This window comes from Solea senegalensis, linkage group LG1, assembly GCF_019176455.1.
Source record: "Solea senegalensis isolate Sse05_10M linkage group LG1, IFAPA_SoseM_1, whole genome shotgun sequence".
NCBI classification, from domain to species: Eukaryota; Metazoa; Chordata; class Actinopteri; order Pleuronectiformes; family Soleidae; genus Solea; species Solea senegalensis.
Genome location: NC_058021.1, coordinates 16084985 through 16108145, shown reverse-complemented (window position 1 = coordinate 16108145; position 23161 = coordinate 16084985). Strand labels below are relative to the sequence as shown.

The following is a 23161-nucleotide window of genomic DNA, read 5'->3' as shown; positions in this document are numbered from 1 at the left end:
TTTTAGTTTATTGTCTCATGTACCTTGTTGTGTAGAAGGTCACGTCAAGCTTTTCAGATCACACTTTTTGGCACGAGGTTTAAAATCAGCATATTCCAGTGATCAGTGAGTGGACGATTTCAGAAGTTCTAGTTTCTCGAATATGAAGTCTTGCCTCTTGTTTTTATTGATGGCAAGTTATTATTTTATTCAATAATTGATGATTACTAATCAATCTCTTTAAATTAGTTGAAAATAAAGAAAATTACCCATTAAAACAAGTGGCCCAGGCAGAAGTAGGCAAATTGCTTGTTGTATTCAACCAACAGTCCAACACTTATAAATTCATTTCTCTGAAGAAGCTGTTTCCATCCCATATTTGAAAATGTTTTAATTAAAGAATGATCTAAATAGTTAACTTTGATGTTGAAGAGCTGTTGCCTTTTAATTTACAGAATATTTAATCCATTAATTAATACATTTTCACTGACCAGACTCCATATTTGAGATGCTGCACATGTAGTGTTCAGTATTTAAAGCCAAAGGTGAGGGACCTTGTGGTTTTTCTGTTCACATTACTCTACACTGGAACCGCACTGACGACCCCGCGGACCACACTGTGGTGTCTGTGCTGTGCAATGCCACAACAAGCAGGTACGTGGACACAACAAACCACCGTAGGTGCATTTATTAATGCATGGTTAATGTTGCAGCCATGAGCCTCATTAGCATTCCATGTAAACATTTAAACTGCCCAGTTTGTTTGCACTGGGTAGTGTCTGAGTTAATAGCTAATTATTTACATAAATTGACAGCCTCTTCTGCTGCAGTTTCCTTCTCAGCCAGTCACCTCCAGCCATTTTGTTCTTTCTTTGAGTGAGAGGCCGCTCAACAGATTCTACAGAGGACACGCAGTACGTGGGCCACTACCCCACTGATGAGCCTCTTATGTAATAACTGTCTTCCATCCTTTCTCTGCATGCAGGTGGTGGGTTGTTTACTGTGAGCACAGGCTGGTGGTGTCTACTTTTTGTATAGACATGGTTTATTGATTATAGTTTGTGTTGTGGATGTGTGCATAGGTTTAGAAAACATGGAACAATACTAACAAGAATTCAGGAAAATATTCATGTAATGTATATACACCAAAATCAGATTTGTAGCTGCAAATGGTTTTTGACAATGGCTTTAACTATTTAGCATTTTCAAACTGCAACAGTGACCCCCTGTGGTCATGCTCTGCCACTGCACATATTCCACCATCTTTTTTTTTTTTTTTTGACCTATGAGGTGAATCCCAGTTGACAGCGGAACAATGAAGGAGTTCCACCTCATCGGATTGAAGAGAGGCTACTAAAGAGTTTCTGCAGCAGATGACATTACCCAGGAGCACCTGGGGGCCAGAAATAGAGGGTCTCTTTACTGTTGTGTTACGCTTGTCTCTGCACGGTATACGTGGGCAGAGCTTATGTTAGGATTTAGATGAATCTCCAGCGTTTATTGTGTCAAGGCAGTACTCAGTTGTTGGCTAAAGTCAGATTAGCTGTTTGTTTACTCTGTGCAGCTGTCCCTTCTCCAGAGCCTCTGCACAGATGCTATTATTATAATATGTATTGGTTTTTATCTCTGGATCTAGCCCTGTCTATTTGGAAAAATTCCCCTTGTACGACGCGTCTTCGGTTGAGAGATCTGGGACAGTTGCAACATATTTGCCAAGCGATTTATTAAATGAGTCCTTTTTTTTTTTAATCTTTGCAGTGAAGTTAGTTCTGTTGGATTTGTTTCACAAGCCGAGTCCATGACTGTGACTGTTGCGTGGCCTCCAGCTACTCTTGAATATGTGTGATGACACAGATGCTCAGTGAGAGGTGGAAAGCACACCTGCATGGTCTTCGCCTTAGCCACACGTTAGTATCGTAAGACATAATCGCTCACTTTCTAACGCTCACACGTCAAGCTCAACGATTTCAGGTAAAATAGGGAATTGGCATTTTTCTAAAATATATTTGTAATATAATTGTTTAATTAAGTAATAGATTAATAATCCATTCATCAAATAATCATTGCAGCTAATTTCTGTATTGCATTTTCGCATTGAACACAGACCAATTAAAAATAAATGATTAAATTCCAGCCTGTGTTAATTGAAATTGAAATTTTTAGCCCTGCTTGCATCCATGAAGTTGATGACTTTACTCTCGAGTAAGTTCAACCTTATAAAAACTTGGATATTACTTCTCTGTGCTGTGGATCCATTACAGCATGAGTCATGGGTGGACCATTAGAAGAAATGGAGAAACCAATTGGATTACAGGAGACCGAGCGGCTTCTTACATGTGAAGTGGATAATTAGCAGCTCATTCTCCCACATATTCTTATTATTAGAATGAATATTAAAATAGCCTATATAGAGTTTATTCATGGCCATGGGATCCTAGCAAGTGGCGCAAGTTACTCAGTAGTCTCAGTAGTGTTATCTTCACGGCGAGTGTACATGTGTCATGACTCTAACTCTGTCTGTGTTCAAAGTAAAGTCTACGTGCGGCTGAGGAAGTAAAACTCCGTTGCAAATCTGGTCAAATCCTCGAGAGCGGCTGCTTATCTGTTAAGTATCTTACGAGCAAACACGAATTTACCTCCTCACACAGTTTACTCTGGAAATTACCACCGAGATTGACAACGCGTACAGGCTCTTATTTCTTCAAAAACTCAAATGTAGCCTCGTGGGTTTTCATTCATGGTGAGACATCAAATATAGATGCCCATAAAAAACCTTAACAAGAATAACTCCTATCTGCTACGGCAGCCGACTATAAAAGAACAGTTCCGTCACTGACAGACTCTCTGTCGCCCGCATTTACAACGAGGACTGAATTAATATCCGCCTGTTTGAAAGCTTCAGGCCCCACAAGTTCATCACTGGTTTAATTTATGCATTAGAATAAAAATCACTTTTGACTCTATCTGATCAGCGCTCTGCTGTAATGTATCAGGTAAGTGTGATGATCCTGAGGAGGATCAGTCACCACGACAGAAAGGCTTTGTCTTCCAGCGCACATTAGGGTTGAGGAGATTAGCACTTGACGTCACTTCAGGGATTAAACAAGTGATGTCACCTGAATACATGCGTGTAGATGCTGGTTAGGTGGTTATGAAATATGCCACCGTCTGAGATAAGTGACATTTAATGGAGCGATGTATCATCTGTCTACCTTTACTTTCAGTGATTGATATGAAACCTCTATTCTTGGCTTGTTTTAATTTAAAGTTAGGCAGTTATAGTTGCTTCCAGGGTCTTAAATCATCTGTTTGTACCTGTTTAATGGAACCCAGTGCATGGCCTCATACTGTATACCACCACAGAGCAATGTCATCAAAGTACATAGATTATTTTATTGTGACTCCAGTAATTTTGGATCATACAAAATCCCTCTTTTATAACTCGTCAGGTCACACTCGAATGATGACAATTTGGCCACAGAACTTATTCCTTTTTGAAGATTATAGTTTCTTTGCACAGGACGAGGCTGCTTCATGCCACTTAAACAGTGGTTCCAAGAAAACAGGGATGTTTTGGGTAAACGGAATTCTGGCATTTACCCATATCTTTTATTTTTTAAGTCTTTGTCAGTGTGTTCGTACTAGTCAACTATGTACAGAGCCACTTCCCTAAAATAAAACATCAGCTTGAGAAGATTCATGCTTCTTTTGTTCACTGCTTGGCTGGCCTTCAGGCAGTTCAGGCCTGACATATTGGATGCCTTTCTTGTTCGGAACAATACCATAAAAGGTGCCGTCATGAAAGTCTGCCGTGAGTGACAAATATCCGGAGTTTTGTACTGTCATTCATAAAGTTTTTTATTTTATTTTATTTTCTTTTCTTTATCAGCCCTCCAAATACAGCAGCTCTGTGTCTGACTAGACTCACGCACACCACACGGGAGATAAGAAAAGGGAGTCTGACATCGATATAATGCTGGCCATCCTGCAGCTGTCACGTTGCGATGGGGAGCATAACTGACACTGCCGCTGTGCTGATGATCTCATTGGCATGCAGCCGCATGAGCGACCAGGCAGCCCGCTTCAGATTCGATACAGTCGACGGCGGCCCCTGTTAGTCAAAAATAACAGCAGGTTACACGAGCCTTTTACCTTTTGATCCCCACACACCGACCTTGACTAACAACTGTTCAAACAGCCCACGTCAGAAGTGAGGTAAATCAGGCTGGGATCCCTGCGACTTTTGGTTTTCTTTTCGCTTTGCACCACGTGGTTTCTTTCCACCATCACAGTGAAGCTGTTGAGTGCTGTAGCACCTTTCAGCAGGTTCCCCCCGCCCCTCAAGTGCTCACACCTGTCTCCTCCTGCCAAGAATCCAGAAATAGTGCACTGCAGCAGTGTGTCTCTCTGAGGGGTGGGTATCCATGTGACCTCAAACTATAGTACCTACGGAGATGCACGCGTAAAAATAGCAGAACTGTCGACTTCTCCAAGTCGGGCATTGTGTGTGTGTGTGTGTGTGTGTTTGTGTGGGTGGAGTTGGGGGGGGCTTCCCCCTGAATTGCATTAATCTTGGAGTGACTGCAGTTATTTATCACACAGGATTACACAGAAGAAAATCACATTATGGAATCACATCTTCCCAGAAGGTGTGGGTGCAAATGAAGGCGGTGAATCTTAGTAGATTTTGAAGTGGCAGTAATTCGTAATGGTCTAGTTAAAGAACAGGTCTCCCCTTCTCCTGGGGATGCTGCTGATGCACTGTGCAGTAAGCACGAGGACGGTGGAGGGCCGTGGGCGGGTAGCACCAAGCGAATGGATGGAGAGAGACGCAGAAGGTGGGAGGAGGAGAACCTGGAGGAGATCATGTTATTGTGTAATTTCTGCTGCTAAGGATTGTTTTCCAGGAGCTGAAGGCCTAAATTCTCAGCTCATTTGGCTCCTCCTTTCACTTGGATTACTAAGTGTGTGTGAGTGTGAGTGTGGGCTCAAACACAATTGCAGTTGGCATGCATTACAGTGTAGGAGGTTATGACACTTTTAATCTCAAAGAGGTAGTAATGTAAAAAAATAAATGCACTGTACATGCTTCTGCATACAATGCACTTGCCATTAAAGTGCTTTGATTGAAGAGGTTTCTGCTAAATGAAATAAACTGGGCCCCAGCATGAGCATCTCAAGTGCAGCTTATTTCTCTTTTGAAAATCATTAAATGCTAATTCATTGCATTGAAATGTAATCTATTTGACTCGATGTCCTTTGCTACACATAATTGCATGACGTGAGTGCATCAGTATTGTGCTGACCCTGTGTTGCACACATTTCATCACTGAAAACTAAGAGGTGGTGGTGGCGACTGCACCATGTATTTGCTTCACGGTCTTAACTGTACTTCTATGGCAGGTGCATAGCGGGACACTCTCCACAGAGCTGCAGGAGTTATTAAAAAACTCTCTTTGGTACAACTGATATTCGCTACCATTAAATTGACTCTATTCTGACACCTCCCGTAGGGCGCGCTCCCCCCTGTCTAATAAAGATGGCTTGTCAGCATTTGGAAAAATTCAATCTCTCGGCTGGATGTAAGTGTGAGCAAGTTCTCTGTAGTGACGCAAAAAAAAAGAGTCCTTTGATTGATATCAGTTAATATAAATTCTGAGTACATTTTCTATTTTTGCCTCCAGGTTGAATACATAGCGCTCGTCTCCCCTGTTTTGATCTCGCTCACAAACTCTCGCCCCTCGTACGTTTTGCTTTGCTGATGTGGTGTGACGAAAGCGCTTCTTCTTTTTAAATAACCCATATTTCTGTGTCATTCTTTCACAAGAATCAGTTGTCAAAACCTGACTGCGGTAAAATATCAAAAGAAGATCACAGAAACTGCATATTCAGCACACTGCGGTGGCCTGCAGAGAATCTGATCTTCTCATCAGCAGTGTTGATGCTCTCACAAGAGGAAAAAAACTAGCACATTTTTTTTTCCATATTGTTGTATCCCCTCCCCTAATGTCTGCCATTTTCAGACTTGGGTGACATTATATCAAATTGCCTCCAGCAGGGCTCATTTCTCAAAAGCTAAATTGCAGAAAAAAAGGGCTCTGAGCATCCGACCATCGCTCAGTGTCGCCATGTCCTTTGTAATCACATTCAGGCATACCTTGACCTTTTGTCCATGCCTACGTCATCCAGGAGTGAAGCACGATGAGATATTTCCTCCTCCAAAGCACCTTGCACATACAGAATTATACGTCATAATGTTTAAGGGCACCTAAAAAAATCTCAAGGTGGATGACATGTAGCTGCTCAATGGCGACTTTGACAAATGTGAGTTGTTACAAAATGTCAGTAATTAGGTTACAGATGTGGGTGATGGGGGACAACCTCCATGTGTTATTCAACCTCTGGAGATGATGACTGAGCCTGTGTCTGGCTGAGAATATTCAAGTATTTATTACATATCTATCATTCGTGATAGACGTTTGTAGTGCTTACAAATGACGAGGTTTATGTTATTTATTTATTTATTTTCACAGTAAATTGGTGGAGGAAATCTGGACACAGCAATTTGAATATTTTGAAAGATATTTACCCCTCGGTCTTTTCCGTTTACACTATGCATCATTAATAACCGCTATTCCACCGTGCCTGTCGCACTCGCGGTCCCGTAACGCGAGCTGGTGGAGTGTGACATAATTGCCAGTCACCTGTTGAACTTAATCTCCCAGAGATGCTTCACAGAATGAGGTTTTCAAATTTTCATCAGTCACAGATATGCATAACAATTAATCTCCCGTTGAATACAGAATCTATGATGCGCCATTATCCTGGAGCCATTCTCTGTTGAAGGAGTGATTGCATAATGGCTTGCAGAAAGCCGGTGGCACTAGATCAGGGGAGGAACACTGAGTCTTATCACATAGTTTTATTTTGTAAACCCATGAACTGCATCACCTTGATGGAAATAAATAAAGACTCTGTTAGATCCGTCAGCAGCTGCTCCCGGTTCATGTTATTAGCACCGGTGGGGGGGAATGATGGTATTCTGGCTTTTTGTAAAATGGTGTTGTCAACTTCATAATGAAGCTCCCAGCCTTTTGTCTCAGCATGTATGGGCGTCACAGGCACGGAGACAAAGGATGTGGGAAATTACATGGGAGCTTGTGCCCAAACGTGTCGCTATTCTTGGCCTTCGTTTTCTAATTGGAATGAAAAAACCTTCGAAAGGTGTAAAAACCAGGACACCTGGACAGATTAAACAATATTGTAGATTCAGTGCTTCCTCTATGATGGACATACACTCACCCGGCACTGCATTAAGTACACATATTCACCTGTTTGTTGATATCTAATCAGCCAATCATATACAGCGGTGTCGAGCGTTGCCGAGCGGCATCGTAAGGCTGTTGCTTCGCTTTGGACCACAATGTCTGCTGTTCAACATTCCAGGCATCAGGACGAGTGTCAAATGAATCCGTCATAATCAAATCATGTTTATTATGTTTAGTTCAAACACAACACAGTCAACATGGAATACTACGACAAGGTTGTTATTACTGTTGTTGGGGTTTTTGGTCAGACAGGGTGCCCCCAACAGTGGTGGACTCGGGGGACATGGCATTAGCATCACTTTAGCAACATTAGCAACTCTTGCTACAGTCAGCCATGACATATACAGACTCTGCTAACGTTTAGCCTAGCGGCTGGTTAGCTATCATGCATAGCAATCGGTTGATTATTTTCACATTTAATCGAGTAATCGTTTAGTCCAGAAAACGTTAAAAAATGTTGATCAGTATTTGTCAAACCTGGAAAAGATGATGTTCTCGAATGTCTTGTTTTGTCCACAAACCATAATAATGATTTACTTTTAATAATTTCTTTGCTATTTGGAGCAAAGAAATTAAGAATATATTCACATTTAAGAAGCTGAAGCAATCAGAAATCGTGTTTTAATAAGGAAAAAAGCTTCAAACCGATTAAATCTAAATCTTATACTTTATTAATCCCCTTAGGGAAATTTGACCCATTCTAGAATTAGGAGCAGTAGGTTGCCACACTGAGTAGCACCCGGGGAGCAATGGAGATTGGGTACCTTGGTCAGGGGTACCCCAGCCCTCCAGTTACAAGCCAAGTTCCCTTTCCACTTGGCCACGGGCTGCCCCAAAATTATCAAAAGATTATCAAAATAGTTGACGATTAATTTAGTAATCGATTAATCGAGTAATTGCTGTAGTCAATGCAACACACGTGTGAGTCCACTCTTGCTACGCACTCATTTACACATGGATAAGACGACTTGCTGAAGGACAAACTGAGCATCAGAATGGAGGAAGAAAGGTGATTTTAAGGTTGTTGTTTGTGCCAGATGGGCTCGTCTGAGTATTTCACAAACATCTGATCTACTGGGATTTACACATGCAACCATCTCTAGGGTTTAAAGAGAATAATTTATAATAAAAAAAAAAAGAAAATATCCAGTGAGCTGCATTTCTCTGGGCACAAACGTGCCTTGTTGATGCCAGAGGTCACAGGAGTGTCCAGACTGGTTCAAAATGATAGAAAGGCAACAGTAACTCGAATACTTACTTGTTAAAACCATGTGCAGCAGACCGTCACTGACCGCACGACATGTTAAACCTTGAAAGCAGATGGGCTCCAGCAGCAGAAGACTACGCCGGACACTTAATGTCTAATGATGTGACTGGTGAGTTTGAACAACACATTCATCCAGAGCTTGCGTAGCTGTTCGTAGTTGCACCTAAAGAGCATCACAACCACCTCATACGGAAATACAATGGCACAAGTTACTTCACTACGTTGTAACATCAGTTTGCGGTTGACTGATGCTGTGACTGACGGTTCCATTTATTTTAACAAGTGCAAGAATAGATGCAAGACATACACGGGGTGCAGGAAGGCAGCTGAAAGCCAGATGGTGCGGGACATGTTACATATGTTATCATCTGAAGAATGAAATTGGAAAAAGAAAGTGATATATGATCACATGAGGGCTGCAGATAATGTTTTTAAATGTACAGTACAACACTTCCAACTAGGCTTTTCAGCCCTCAAAAGCCATTCTGTGAACTGATACAGACGCACAATGTAAAGGAGTTGCATTCAAATTGTGGGTTTCAAACTTTGCATCACTTCCACCCTCTCATAGATAACAATAGTCTGGTGCTTTATGTTGAAGGAGACCAATTACCGCATATTATAGCAATCACTGGCAATTATTTTCAGTGAAGTGATTCACCAAATCCAAGCATATTTTATCCCAGCTCCCCGAGGATGACCTTAAAAGAGGCCTCTCTGTGCTACTCTGTAATAATACCAAAAATAATACTGATACTGCTGCCACTCCTACATTAAAATAAAGATGACAGAGAGCGATACTACATCAAAGCTATTGCATAAAAGTGAGTCAAAGGCAGGTTTTAAAAGATGACACCAGAAGTGAGCGGGGGTTTGCTAAACTAATGTGTAGAGGAGGAGGAGGAGGAGGAGGACTGGGAGCTACCAGCCCACACAAACCCGCCTGTGAAAACTGTGCATCTATATGCGCAGCTTCCTCCTACCTTCTCTCACTGGTCATTTTGTCATCATCATCAAACCATTCTGTTGGCTTGGTTTCCCAGTCCATCCCCAAATCGCCGAAATTCACATTTTTCTTTTCCTTTCTCCCCCAGTGCACCTTGTATTTCTTCAGCTGAGACATCAAAGTCCTATAGTAACGTTCAACATGTGTTGTTGTGGTGGTTGTGATGGCTGCAAAAAGCACATCAGGAAGTCTAGATTGACACCTGTTTAATAACTTGTACACGTTCACTTCAGGCATCAAAACACAAACAACACTGACATTGATCCGTGGCACTGAATGTTTAGTATTATTTTCTGTCTGAGCAAAGTGGGAAGATAAGCAGTGAACATTTTGAATGTCAAAGATTTTAGTAAGAGGGCTGAATGTTTAATCTATGGCTCAAGATTGCCTTGCTTTCACCATCTCTCTCCCATTCACCGATGCTTTGCTTCTGTGTCTCTCACACACACATGCTATGTAAATGCAGAAGCTTTCTCTCAAAACCTGAATTTTACAGACAGAAGCGTCTGGAATTTTTCACAGCCTCCCACAGACGTCCTCGAACCTATCATTTTCTCTGCAGTGGAGCAATAGTGACGTATGCTTGTCGCTAGTGCAGCTGAATTTTAAAAAGCTCTACACCCACGCTCAGTACCACTACTGCAAGCCTAATTATCATAAACTTTCCTTGCTGTCTGTAGCCCTTCTGCCTCTGTGTACGAGTCTCCTGCCTTACTCATTTGCCAACATTAATTCAATGTCGATGCAGAAACAAGGGTGTGAAAGGGGCTTTTGGTAAATGTGTGTCTTTTGCTAAATTGGCAGGTCATTGTGTAATCACTGTTGCCGTGTAATCATCTGGGTGTGGGGGGAGAAAATCAAAGAACACGTTTTCATCTTTAGACCGCGTGTGTGTTTTGAGTGCAGTAATGTGTAAAGTGTTCATTGCACACACAGATGCACAGATTGTGTATCATACCCAAACTGTTTACATTTATGTCTGTAGTGGCATTTGGGTAGGCACGTTGTGTCGTGCATGTTTATTCCGGGTTTTCAGGAGCAATGGGTCCTGTGTGTGTGTTCCCTTATCACAACATTCAGATGCTTCTGGGGGAGTTCACTGTTTTTCAGACCTGTTTGTGTTGTTTGCGGGGAGCAACAGTAAGTGTTAATTATGCCTCAGAGAGCTGAATAGTCACGCCCCGGAAAACATCCATGTTCCAGAGGAACTTACAATTAACAGTGATAATTTATTCCCCCCATTTCCTTTAAGATGTAGTGACAGATTTTCTTTATTTTCGTCCTCGACGTGTTGCCAAAGTGGCATGATCTGGCAGGGAATACCTATAGTAGGTGATGTCAAACTAAGTTGCAAACCTCTGTATTGTTCGTAGATAATAATGCAGTACCAGCTGGCAGTCACTGTAACAGCCAATGTGGCTCAACATTAACTAATCACTAGATTCAATATCCGGAGGATGTTGGATTATTGAGGGACGTTTGGACCTTAAATTACGTTATAATAATTTGAGCACAATTAGAGCAGGGAATAAATGAAACAGTGCAGACATTTGTGGAGTCTTGTACCAATCTAATGATGATGATCTCACTGTGGCTTGATGGAGCCCTCTCCAATGCTTTAATGAGCATGTGGGAAACTTAGGCTCCCATCCTCGAACGTGTTCACCCTCCTTCAAATAAAGCGAACTGCAGCAAAACTGCTAGTCAATGAATTAAAAAAAAGTTCAAAACAAGCTTTCAGTAGATAGCGTGCATAACTATCAGTGATAACTGATTTTTTTTCAGTTCCTACGAATGTTCACATCTCCTTTTTTATACATGAACCAAGTCTCATCATGTAGTGTTTCCTTCTACTGTCTACCGAGAAGCATTTTTTGATAGCAACCAGCTATTATCAGAAAACCAGACGATGGCATCAGGAGTAATTTTGCTAATACGACTCAAGCCTCGGGCGGAATCTGGTACAGGGTCTATTAGCAGTTCAGTGCCCATGTGTCTCGTCCGTGATGACGCTGATCACAGTTTCTGACTCGGCCCCAGATCAGACATCTCCTCAAGCGAGGACTCTTTTCTGGAAGCTGTGAATGATTTTCTTCACCGTCTCCATGTTGGGCTTCCTGTGCCACAGATTTGCGCCGACGTGATGTTCACGTGGGGCTATATTTAAAAAGCACGACATCAATACCTGTGAAAATCATTTTGAGTCGTGACGTGTGTTTGTGCATGTGTGTGGAGCTTTGTTGGTGTGCTCAGCCTGTAGATGACACAAGAGTCTTTCTACGTGGTACTGGAGGGTGATGATGATGATGAATGCTAATCAAGGGTGAGCTGTGATGCTGTGGTGTCCGACAACAACCTCATGCCCGTCAATAATGCTGATTATTTTAGGTCGTCTAATGTTCCTGTCACTGTGTTTTCCTGAGGAAGTAAACTCGCCTTCATGAAAGCGTGTGCATATGTGCATGGCTGACTCATGTCCGAACACTGACTAAGGGTTTGTGGGCTTTACTCACGATGCATCATGAGATCTGTTAGACTAACACCAGAATTTGTCTTGCATAGTGTCTGTGGCCTTATATAAACACAGCAGTGTTGCCAGTTTGCCACGTCTGCTGTTGAGACTTATTGATCTTTGCTAATAGGTTTTCAAAAATGATCACAACCCCTGGAAATTGCCTAAGCCCCGGAGGTAATTGTCTCTTACTACAGTCGGTGGCTGCGGCATGACGACGTCTCAGTGTGGTGATTTCGTTTGGAAAGTTAGCTCAAACTCTGACATGAGCATTTTGCTTTTTGACAATACTTTAAAATGCAATCTTCAAATCAATGTGAAGCTTCTATCTGTTGAGTTTATTACATCAACTGAAATTGCAAATACTGTTGAATAACCAGTGCCCTCACAGAATTAGATACAGAAAATACGGAAAATGTAATTGGGTTTTTTCCAATAAAGCCATACAGTAGTGCCTGCCGTGAATTAGATTTGTGTGTTATTTCACGTAAGATAAAACAGGCTAAAAGTTTCTAGTCTTTTCTGATTTAGTTTAGATAAGCTCTGTAATAAGTTTTTTTTTCCTAAAATGAAACTTGAAAATAGTAGAGTATTTTATCATTTATATTTACTGACATGTTTAGATTGCTATTAGAGTTGACAATGATAAAAATATATGATGCCGTCTGTTTAAAAGTACCAGGTTATGTGTGAGGTGAGTGAAGTAAAGCTCATGTCAGAGCCTCATTGGCAAAACAACACTCATAACACTCGTGTTTGTCACAGCGATGCATGCAGGAGATAAATGTCATTCACTCGCAATCAGGCAGATGTGGAAACACACTCAGAGAAGGTGGCTGGTAATTCAGGAACCTCAAAACATGCTCATCCAGTTTTCTGAAAAACCCTCCCAGCTGCCATCAAGATACGGTTACAAGAGGGAGAAGCATTGAGCTGTGGGACAGAGGAGGAGAGAGAGGAGCACACAAGAGAAGCTCTGTTACCTGGTCAGCACTTTGAAAAACCCCAGGATTTACTACAGCCCAGGTTCCCTCTGGATCGAACCACAACAAAGACAACAGGATAGTGGTTTAACTTTAATCCTATGGGTGTTTCTCATGCAGGACATTGCTTAAACAACACCTGCATTATGAATTACCACAGAGGAAGCGACTCCAAGTGAACTGTGACACGTGGTTTCTCTGGGCCATTCCTGCTGTCCGTCCAGCAACTGGAGAGGTTTCTGCTGGTAACTACATTATCAGGTGTGCGTGGAAGACGCATCATGGCCACAGCGTGATACAACTGCCAAAACAGTGTTTTTTTGGAATCATGTTGGACAAAAGCTACAGAGGACTTACACGCTGGATGTGAGGGGAGATTTTCCCAGCAGTGCCTTTAAGAAAGAAGAGAACAAGGAAAAATGATAATAATTTGGAGCGATGTGATGTTTCAGGCACCCTGATGTTTTCCTTTTGAATTGTTTTGTGAGTCATGGAGAAGGCCCTGAGGTTGTAGGTAGACTATGTTGCTGTGCTTCGGGAGTCGTAGACGAAATCGACACCACCATATCCAGTGGAGCGAAAAGGACTGTTTGCTTGATGATGAGCCCCGTATTATTTCAAACCCCTGCTACCTGGATGAAGGTAAAAAAAAAACCCCCAGCAAAGTTGGCTTTGACGATGTAAAACTTGGAGTGAGTCCATCCTGACTGGTAACATTTCATACTCTCTCACTGATAAGAATCATCAGTGTTGTCGATTCATACATGTTTTGTGTTGTTATGCTGATAAGGACACAAGAGCAGCAGTGGGTATGAGATGGCAAATATCTTGATTCTGCCAGTTAAAAGTAATATTATTTTTGAGTGAGTGTGTTTTCTTTAGAGGGCTGTATGGTGTTTATTTTTCTTCATGAGAAAAAGTTTTTCTTTTTCAATCAATTGCTGTAGAATTCATCTTCTGGCACAAAGCTGCCGAGATGCTTGAAGCTTCATAGTTATACTGGATTTCTGACTGAATGACGACCTCGGTGGGGCAGCCTGTGTTTCCATTTTGCTCTTTACTCTTCACCAAAAGCTCTCATGAGCTTCAAAATTGTTGTATATAATACAAAAATATAATGATTGTATTTATTTTATATAAATGAATAATATCAACATAATCGAATATAATACAATAGCCATATATAGAGTGATTTTATGATTAGGGATGGTCTAAATTGGTATTAAGCTGCTCTGATGGAAAATTACCTATCTGAGTACCAGATAGGTAATTTTTTTTAACTTTTTGACCACAAGGGGGCAGTGTTTAAACTCTAACATCACTTAAATGAAAGCTGCAGTGCTGGGTGGAACAAAAGTAAAATCTGGCTTCAGTCAGTCACATGGTGCTCTTTATGATCCTGTTTATTAATGCATCATAAAGCATCTCACAAAGACTTGAAGTATCTCCCGTCACCATTAGATGCTCCACAGTCTATTGTGGACACACACTGAGAAGCTGAGATTGCATGGAAATTAATGTCCAACGCAGTGTACCATATTCTTTAACATTAACATTAACTACCAATGCTTAAAAAGAGAAATTACAGTTTGCTCACAATGAATAGCTGTCGGCCACTCTTGGAATGAAGTTTAAGCGCTCCCACATTGTGTAGGCTGTGGAGTGGGAGCCACAGGAAGCGTGGTATGTAGTAGTTGTGTGGAGACTCTCATATTACCAATGCAGGTTCCGTTTGTAGTCGTGCTCTCTTAGGTGCTGTGGTGAGAGGCAGGCTCTTTTGGTATTCATGTTTTCCCTTTACACAGTATCTGTACCATATAGTATGTGCCACCTAAACAGTCTTAGATCATTCAAATGTTTTATAATAAATGAATAAAATACTTGGCAATTGCTCTGTCATCTTCTTCCATTAAATGTGGTAAGATGTGTCCGTAAAGTGTGATTAAGTCATTTAATGGCTGCTGTGGATTGTAGTCTTCTTTTGTTGACTACAGCAATGTGTTATCAGCTCTGTTTTCTCATGACCTCATGTTCACTTTAGTCTGCTCATTTCTCTGGGGGCTTCTGGCAGCTCGGGACGGTGTATTCAATGCCTGTGGGATCCACTCCTTGTTTTCCATGTTTCCAGGGGGTTGGAAAGCAGCTGAAAGTTCAAACAGAGACACACTCCCTCATGCTCTGCATGGAAAGAGCTCAGAGATTAAGGGGTTTGTCTGCACTGCCAACAACAGGGATCGCTCACTGTTCGTAACTTGCCAGAAAGGAAGGGTTATTCCTTTTTCTTTTTTTTTTTGTAAAGTTGCAACTTTTGAAGCCATCACAGATTGGACTTTGTTGCAAAACATTCTGTGGATAACCCGTTTTTTTCCCATCTGCTTGTACGGGACAGGTAGAACAAAGTGTGGGGGGAATTACAGCTGTGTGAGTCTGCTGAGTAAAGGAGCCAGAGGATGCAGGTGCCAGCAAGGCTTTGCTTTAACTTCTTTGAAGTTTTTTTCCCATGTCAAAGGTGACGGATTATGCCTGGCATAGGAAGTTAGTTCTCCAATGAACGACTTCATGAGCTGAATCTCAACAACTTCCTGGCAGAATGTGAACATTTGCCCATGCTATGCGCTTGTATTAGTGTGTGAATAAGTGATGCATGTGTGAATTTGTTTGAGTGAAGTGCCATGCTATTCTTCAGCAGTGGGCCAGTGGATGCTACCCCAAGGAGTATAGCCATTGACCAGCTGCAGCAGCAGGGAAAAACAGCGTATCACATCTCTGTAATCCTGAAGGAAACACAGGGAGATGTACCGGTGTCCATGCTGGGAATGGGCCAGATCACCCGCACCCTGGTGGAGAGTTGCCAGCCGGGAGCAGAGGTAATGAGTTTAATGCCAATGGAGAGCAGCCCCAGGCTGGGCAGGGCGCAACAGGAGCTCAACAAGTGGCCATCCCTGAGCCGTACAGGTAGACCTGGGAGGCCAAGAGAAGAGGTTGTTGTGGAGGAGAATGAGGAGGAGTTGGAGGAGGTGGAGGGAAAAATGAGGACCGACAGGTTTTCAAAACAACTCGCCAAGAACTTGGGGAACTCCTCACAACAAGGAAGAGATGTGGTAGCGATAACTGCTCCGACAGGCACCCATGAGCAACGCAATCAGAGCTCAGCATCACACTCTGTCACTGTTCATGCCAGAGGGCTTGTGTTTGGAGAACATGGCACCATCTCGAGACACAGCACTCTACCGCGGGCTGTGTTGCGAAGACCACATCAAGATGTCACCTCACTCAGGAGGAGAACGGTGAGCATGTATGGCGACCCAGTCGACCCAAACATTTCTCAACCTGAACAAGAGAGACTGCTACGCAGGCCTAGAAGTGTTTGCATCCTGGCAGGCCCAGGCCCAGTCCTGGCGGCACCCCAGACCCTTAAACCCCTAAGGAGGGCCGGGGTATTGGAAAACAACTTGTACAGGAGCAGGAAGGCTGAACTGAGGGCAGTTGATGGGCTCAATCCTGTTGTGGCTCAGCGGCCTTTGGTCTCTGCTGACGTGACCCCCAGGGTCCGTCAGAAGAGCTGGAAGCCCAGGCCTGTCAGCATGACGGTGCTGGAGCTAAGAAAGAGGGGTTCTGATGATGAGATTGACAGCCAGAGGAGCAGCAGCCACACAGGGAGTGATGGAAGTTTTCTCAAAGGGAGCTTCCGTTGGAGGTTATTTGGTAAATCACCACAAGATAAGAGCAAAGAGAAGGACAGTGACAAAGATAATAAATCTTCTTCCAAATTCAGCAGAACTGATTCTCCAAAGAGTACACTTAGCAGTTTGCGAAGGAGCCTCAGTCTGCGAATCAGGAGGAATCGGCCCCGGGACAAGGTTACTTTAGGGTCTGAGGGGGAAAAAAAGGAGGGCTCTTGGACTAAAGATACTGTCGAGGAGACAACAATGCCTCCACGGCCTTTCTCGTACCTCACAGGGAGAATGCTTCCAAATTCTCATGAGCAAATAGAGGATGGGGGCATGCAATACATTCATTACCACAGGAGAGGGAAGGTCAAGGTAATGGAGGTACCTCTCTGTCCAACAAAACTGTCCTCCAAAACAGTTCTTGAAGAACCAAGCATATGGCAGCTCATAGCAAATCGTTTTAGGAGGAAGGAACAGCAACACATTGGCAAATGTGAGCCCCAGCAGTCACAGAGCAAAAACACTAGCCAGTATCCCTTGGCTGGTAATAATAAGTCACAGCTCATCACCATAGAGACTCTGGTAGACACTGACTCCCACAAAGGTCAAGGTAAGACTCACAAGATTTCTTCATTTATTTCTCTGCTCAGTTCTACATTTCAGCCCCTCATTCACTGCACAGAGAAACGAGGAAATGTGCTTTCTTTTCTTTTTTTCTCAAAGACCGACAGGCAAATGAAAAACACATGGGGAATTGTGAGTTTGGATGGTGTTCAAAAACGTCTGGATCCAGAGTCCTTCTGGAATTTCTATTTTGGGTGCTTTATTTCTCAGTGCTCTTTGTGTGTGAACCGCCTGTTTGTATGCACTTACACAGCAATTACTTGGTTTTACACAAGATTTTTGAACTTTAGTAAATGAGTAGGTCAATAAAGTAAACCAGTGACTGATAAGAATTTGTTATAATGGGTTTGTTTTACAGTGGTTTGGCTGTGGTATAGCACAGCCCCAGCGCTGTCTCTGTGTCACCCAGACACAGGACGCGAGAGTCTCTATAATGCTGTCTGTTGACTTCACAGTGATGCAGCTGAAAGCAATAGCATTAAAGCAGTTAGTGGCTGTAATGGGGATGCATTTGGCTCCCTAGCAGGGCTAAATTAAGAGGGCTTACATGCTATAATGATGGGGAGAAGGGAAGACGACTTAAGCGCCGTGTTTAAAGGTTAACTCTGACAGTGGGTCGTGTTTGTCCAATTGCCTGGAAGAGCAGCGAACTGCGAATATTTGTAACTCTGAATTAATAGCCGTGACGTGCTACGTTTTCTACGCTAAGCCCCGATTTTACGTCTTCAGGTGTGATGGCCTAATTAGTCGACTGTGACAACTTAAGTGTCATGTTACGTACGTGGTGCATTCACTCTCATTGAGCCAACCTTTGAACTACTACTGCAGATATGTAATCATCTCACTAACATAAAGCTTGTAATAGGTTTCTGAGGTCAAACCTGTTGGTGTCTATTTGTACTTGTGCATAACATGTTTCCAAGGATACCTGTTCCTTTGTGGGGGAGTTTCGTCACATTTCTCCCATTTATTCCACTGCAGCCAGCCAGTCAGGCACTAGGAATGTAGGTGTGCCGATCAGCCTGAGTAAAGTAAGGTGTTCAATGCCCTGGGTGGGACTTGGTGCCTGTTGCTACCTGCTTAAGTGTTTGCTCCTAAATTAAATCCAGAAAGCTGAAGCTCAGCCCTCCCACAACTTAACACATGCACTCACACACACATGTGCATGCACTCAGTTTAAATGTGTCCTGACTCCTCATGATAACATTGGGGGAAGGGCAGTAACAGGGTGAAGGGGGTTTGAGGTGTACAGACTGTGTCCCCACCCCCACCTGTGGATGAACAAAGCCACTCTGTTGTACTTGTGGAAGCATGAGTGATCAGTGAACTGAGTGGAGAGATGGGGGCTCTCTGTTTATCTGAGTTGAGAGAGAATGGTCAGGAGTGTTGTCACCTAGTGAAGATTGATGTGCTTAGGGGTTGAACACACAAGAACAAGTTAAGGAGAATCCGCAAAAGTTGTGTATCGTTTCAGGTTTTTATCCACACAAAACCAGCATTTTGGGAAATTGGTCCCAGAGTGAAAGACATCTTAAAACATTGTGTATACTTAAGTTTGGGAAAAAGATGATATCATAGCCCCACATCTCTCTTGCTCTTGCATTCGCCGTCGCTAGCTTCATCGTCGTTGTCCTCTTCTGCTGTTTGTTTGCTTAATGGTAACTTTAGTTTTCTTTCCTTTTCCTTTTCGTTCCCTTAGTTTATTCTGTCTCTGTAATAATTGTTTGAATATAGCCTCATATTAAAATTAAAAAAAACTCTTTGTACAGTACACAACACGCAGGCTTGGCATATGTACTGTACTACAGCATTGAGAGTTTTTTGCCAGAAAACTTTAACTATAATTTGGAATATACTAATTGCTTTCAAATAAAAATGTTATGGCCTTAAAATAAGGTTTTTTATATGGGAGCTCTGTTATGTGATGACCATCATATTTCCCTGACTCGCTTAGGAAAGGGACGGTTAGTGGAGGAGTCGTGTGTTTGTTACAGTCTGCAGTCTCATCACCATCACTAATTCTTACACACCATACCTTTACTATCCTAATATAATTTGTATTTAAGCATCTGCTACTGTAAAATCTCCTGTTGGGTACATGTTGTGTTTCAGCAGGTGAATAGAATAGAAACCACTATTACCACCAAGCCTACAAACTGTTAAATTAGTTGGGAGTTTGGATAGCGCTCTAATATTTGTTGGTGTCTGCAGCCCTGTCTTTAATTCATGGTTCATTGTTTCCATCAACATGCTCTCCTGCTCTGTTTTGTGTCGTGAGACAAGATAAGCTAAACCTGACACATTCCTCTCTAAGCTCCACAAATTGAGTCAATCAACCTGAGCATTGTCCTGCAAGATTTCTGTGAAAACCCAATTTGTGCAGCTCAGGTTAAATGAGGATGCTGTTTGAACCACAACGTCCAATTTATTTTCAGGGGAAGTAATCAATGCTTGTCAGCAGACAACACAAGGCTTTAAGAGCTTAAAGTAGGGCAGGCCATCCAGGCTGCATTAGACTGGCAAAGCACAACTATTTTTACCTTGTTTTGTGCTTATTGTTTTTCCTCACTTGCCTTCTTTGATAGGTATAATATAGCGATGATTTGGCACCCAGTGGAATAGATGTACAAGCGCAGACTGGATTCTTTGCTGTGTAAATTAGAGACCAATGAACAATAAGAAGATGCTAGGGGACCATTTTTGTGAACATGTGCGTGAAAAATGTATTCAGACATGGAATGTTGCTTGGTTGTGAGGTTAGGGAAGTAGAATTACTAATTGCCATCTAAAATCACACACTGTAATTTATGACGGTGGGAAAAGCACGGCTGGAAAGTCAGTCAGAGTTGGAGTGGAAGTTTCGACCTCAAGGTTGTCCTCTCTCATCTCAAAAACCACTTTAGATTCACTGCACATAGACATGCATGCATGTGTGTGAATGTGCCCACACTTAAATAACCATATGCGCCGGGTTTTTGCTCACATTGCATTTTCTTTTCTCATGAAACGGAATAAGTGGGTGGACGGGGAGGGTTGTGCTTCACTACCTTCAGTCTGAGCGGTCATATTTATCCGAGTAGACATGAGCAGTGAAGTGAAAAACCTGACAAACAAGCTGGCAGCACTGTTTTCCCCTCACAGAAACAAAGACACTGGTGTCCTCTGTAAGCATCACACATGCTGGGGCATTCAGTTTCTGTCGGCATTCTGGGACACAGGGATGTGGCGATGCTCATATTTAAAGAGTGACGTAACGCGGAGCACATGGATTCAATTTGGGCTAAAATTCACAGGCGACCAAAATGGTTGCACTGCAACTGCTCCAGTGATGGCACAAGTCATGCATGATGCCCTGTATTACAATATGTTAAGGCGTTGTTTGTGAAAGGAAACGCACAAGTTCTAAAACAGATTCAACAATGTGTGTGTTGGGTCCTGGATAATCTGTGTAGTGTAATCTGTGAGTTTTAATGTCCTTTAAAAGTGGTGCTCTTTTGGTAATTAAAGGAATCAGCAAAGAAGTAGTGCAGCATCTTTTAGTGACACATGTAGTTTTTTTGTCTGTTTTTGTGAATGAGTCCATCTGTGAAATTCTGTTTTTGAGGATTATAAAACATAAGAAAACATGTGGCTGTTTTTGTTTTCAAAATATGGATTCATTTATTTTATTTATCTTGTTTTTCAGCTCATTTGTTATATGTTAATGTCGGGGTTACCACAGCAACTAAAGCTAAAGACCGGATCCTTTCAATGTGTTTTTCAAATTGTTAGTTATGACTTTTTTTTTAAACCAACCTTCCAATTATGTAGAGAAAACTTCCCATAATGTAAATCTGAATGTGAATTGTCATGTTAAGTACAGAGAACACATGTCAGAATAATGGGACCTGAACACCAAAACAGGAAATCCGAGGAAATGAGGCATCGGATGAAGCTTCTGGAGATATCATCTCCAAGAGCTTTGACCTGTAGTCAGTTTCCTGCACTTAAGCACCGAGTCATATTGTGTGTCTTCGTTCATGTCTTGACATGTCACACCTGCGCTGAGAGAGCTCCTCATGAGGCACGTGTTGTTTAAACACTACTCTGCACAAAGCTCGGTGAAAGGCCCCTCTGTTTGGGAATCACTCTCCTCCTCTCCCTTAACAATTGAGATATCCAGAGCAACACAAAGCTCTCTGTGGATATAGAGGTCAAAAAAAAACAGGCAACATTTTGGCTCCACTTGTAAGTAAAGGAGGTTTTTGACTCAGATCTGCTTATCTATGAATCACATCTACTTTTAACACACATTGTCTTTGAGATAAATATAAACGTTATTTATAGTGACAGTGGTTACGTTGATGTTGTCATTCTTCCACAGTCGCAAAACCACTATTGCTGCAACAAAGAGGCTTACTGTAATGATGGGTCGCTGTTCGGGGATGAACACTTTAATTGTTATGGTTTGGACATCTGGGTGTGGATGGGGGTGGGGGGGGTGGCGGAGCTTTGCACACCTTGTTACCTGGAGACAGGGAGTCTACACTTGTGTATTAGAGAGATAGAATCTTCTTCATGGTGGGTTTGAACCCAAAACAGGAAGCTGGCCTTTGTTCTAATAGCTGTTATGAAACAGAACCATGTACTCCATCTCTGGGAAACTGGCACAACTTGCAGAGTTGTCATTTGTGTGTTTTTCTTTACTTTTTGTACTACTACTTTCCATTGGCAGTGCTCTTTCCCAATGCCCCTTTTCTTTCTTTTTTTTCAAATGTCAACATGCTGAATCAAGCCTCTTAATAGCTGTCCTTTCTTAAGTGGATTATCTAAAATCCTCCTCAGAAATTGCACTGTGGTGAAACCTTATATTGAGGCAGACTGCATAGATTGCACTTAAACGGGTGTTTCACAATTCCTTCTTGGCAGTTGAGAACTTTTATACGTCATTAATACATAAACAAAACGGAGAAAATGAGAACTGAGCAAATTAGGGAGCGTGATGAAAAGATCTTTGTGAACTAGCCGGTGCTTTGTTTCCTTTTCCCTCCCTCTATTAAATCTTAGACAATACTTGTGATGTCAATGATGACTGTCTTATAAAGAACACCCAATGCTCCAAATATGACTCAAATGATTAATTAATTATTTTAAATATTTGCAGATTAAGGGCAAAGAAAAATATGAAAATATTGCGGAATATAATCAATGCACCCTAAAGATATGGCAAAAATAATGGTTAAAGTTTAGCAGCTTCTTATTCATGTTACCTCTTGACTTCAGGAGGCCTTGGAAAGCAAGCCCCTGCAAATCCACTCTGCTAAACCCCCTATGCAATCCCTCTGGATAACTTAAAGATGATAGTAAAAGGACACAGTGAAAGGATGCTAAACATTGTGTATTACAAAAATCAATCCTCGTGTGGGTTAACATGCGCTTACACTTGACAGGACTGTAGATAGATTTTGTCATATCTGTTTAACAGCTGAACAATCCATCGTGAAAACTTGTTGCACACAGGACAGCCTATAAACTGCAGCTGTGAAGACGCTTTGCCGCCATCCACTGGGAAATACTGTTAATAATGTATTGTCTGTAGCTCAGGTCAAGTGAGACACAGATGAATGGCTTACTTTCCAGTGTGGTCTTGACTTAACGTCTTTTCTGTCCTTCTCCTTTTTTAGACTCTTTCGTCAACAGTCAGGAATGGACATTGAGTCGGTCAGTGCCGGAGCTGAAAGTGGTGAGTATCGTTTCATATTCCTCACCGTCCCTGTGCTGAGTCGCCCCCCACGTGTTTGATCACACTGAT

General features: G+C 42.2%; 1 protein-coding gene across 3 annotated transcripts in view; it reads left to right on the top strand.

Annotated features, from left to right (window-relative positions):
- The window catches only part of agap3 (ArfGAP with GTPase domain, ankyrin repeat and PH domain 3), a 114053-nt gene that overhangs the window by 30560 nt on the left and 60332 nt on the right, over window positions 1-23161 (top strand). The window contains exons 1-2 of one of the 3 annotated variants that reach the window (XM_044053570.1): window positions 13025-13717; window positions 23034-23092. In XM_044053570.1, the coding sequence (XP_043909505.1) occupies window positions 13597-13717; window positions 23034-23092 (180 nt within the window). In that variant the 5' untranslated portion in view covers window positions 13025-13596. Of the gene's footprint in view, window positions 1-13024; window positions 13718-15224; window positions 17357-23033; window positions 23093-23161 lie in introns of those variants that run through there. The other 2 variants (XM_044053437.1, XM_044053522.1) reach the window with 2 other exon arrangements.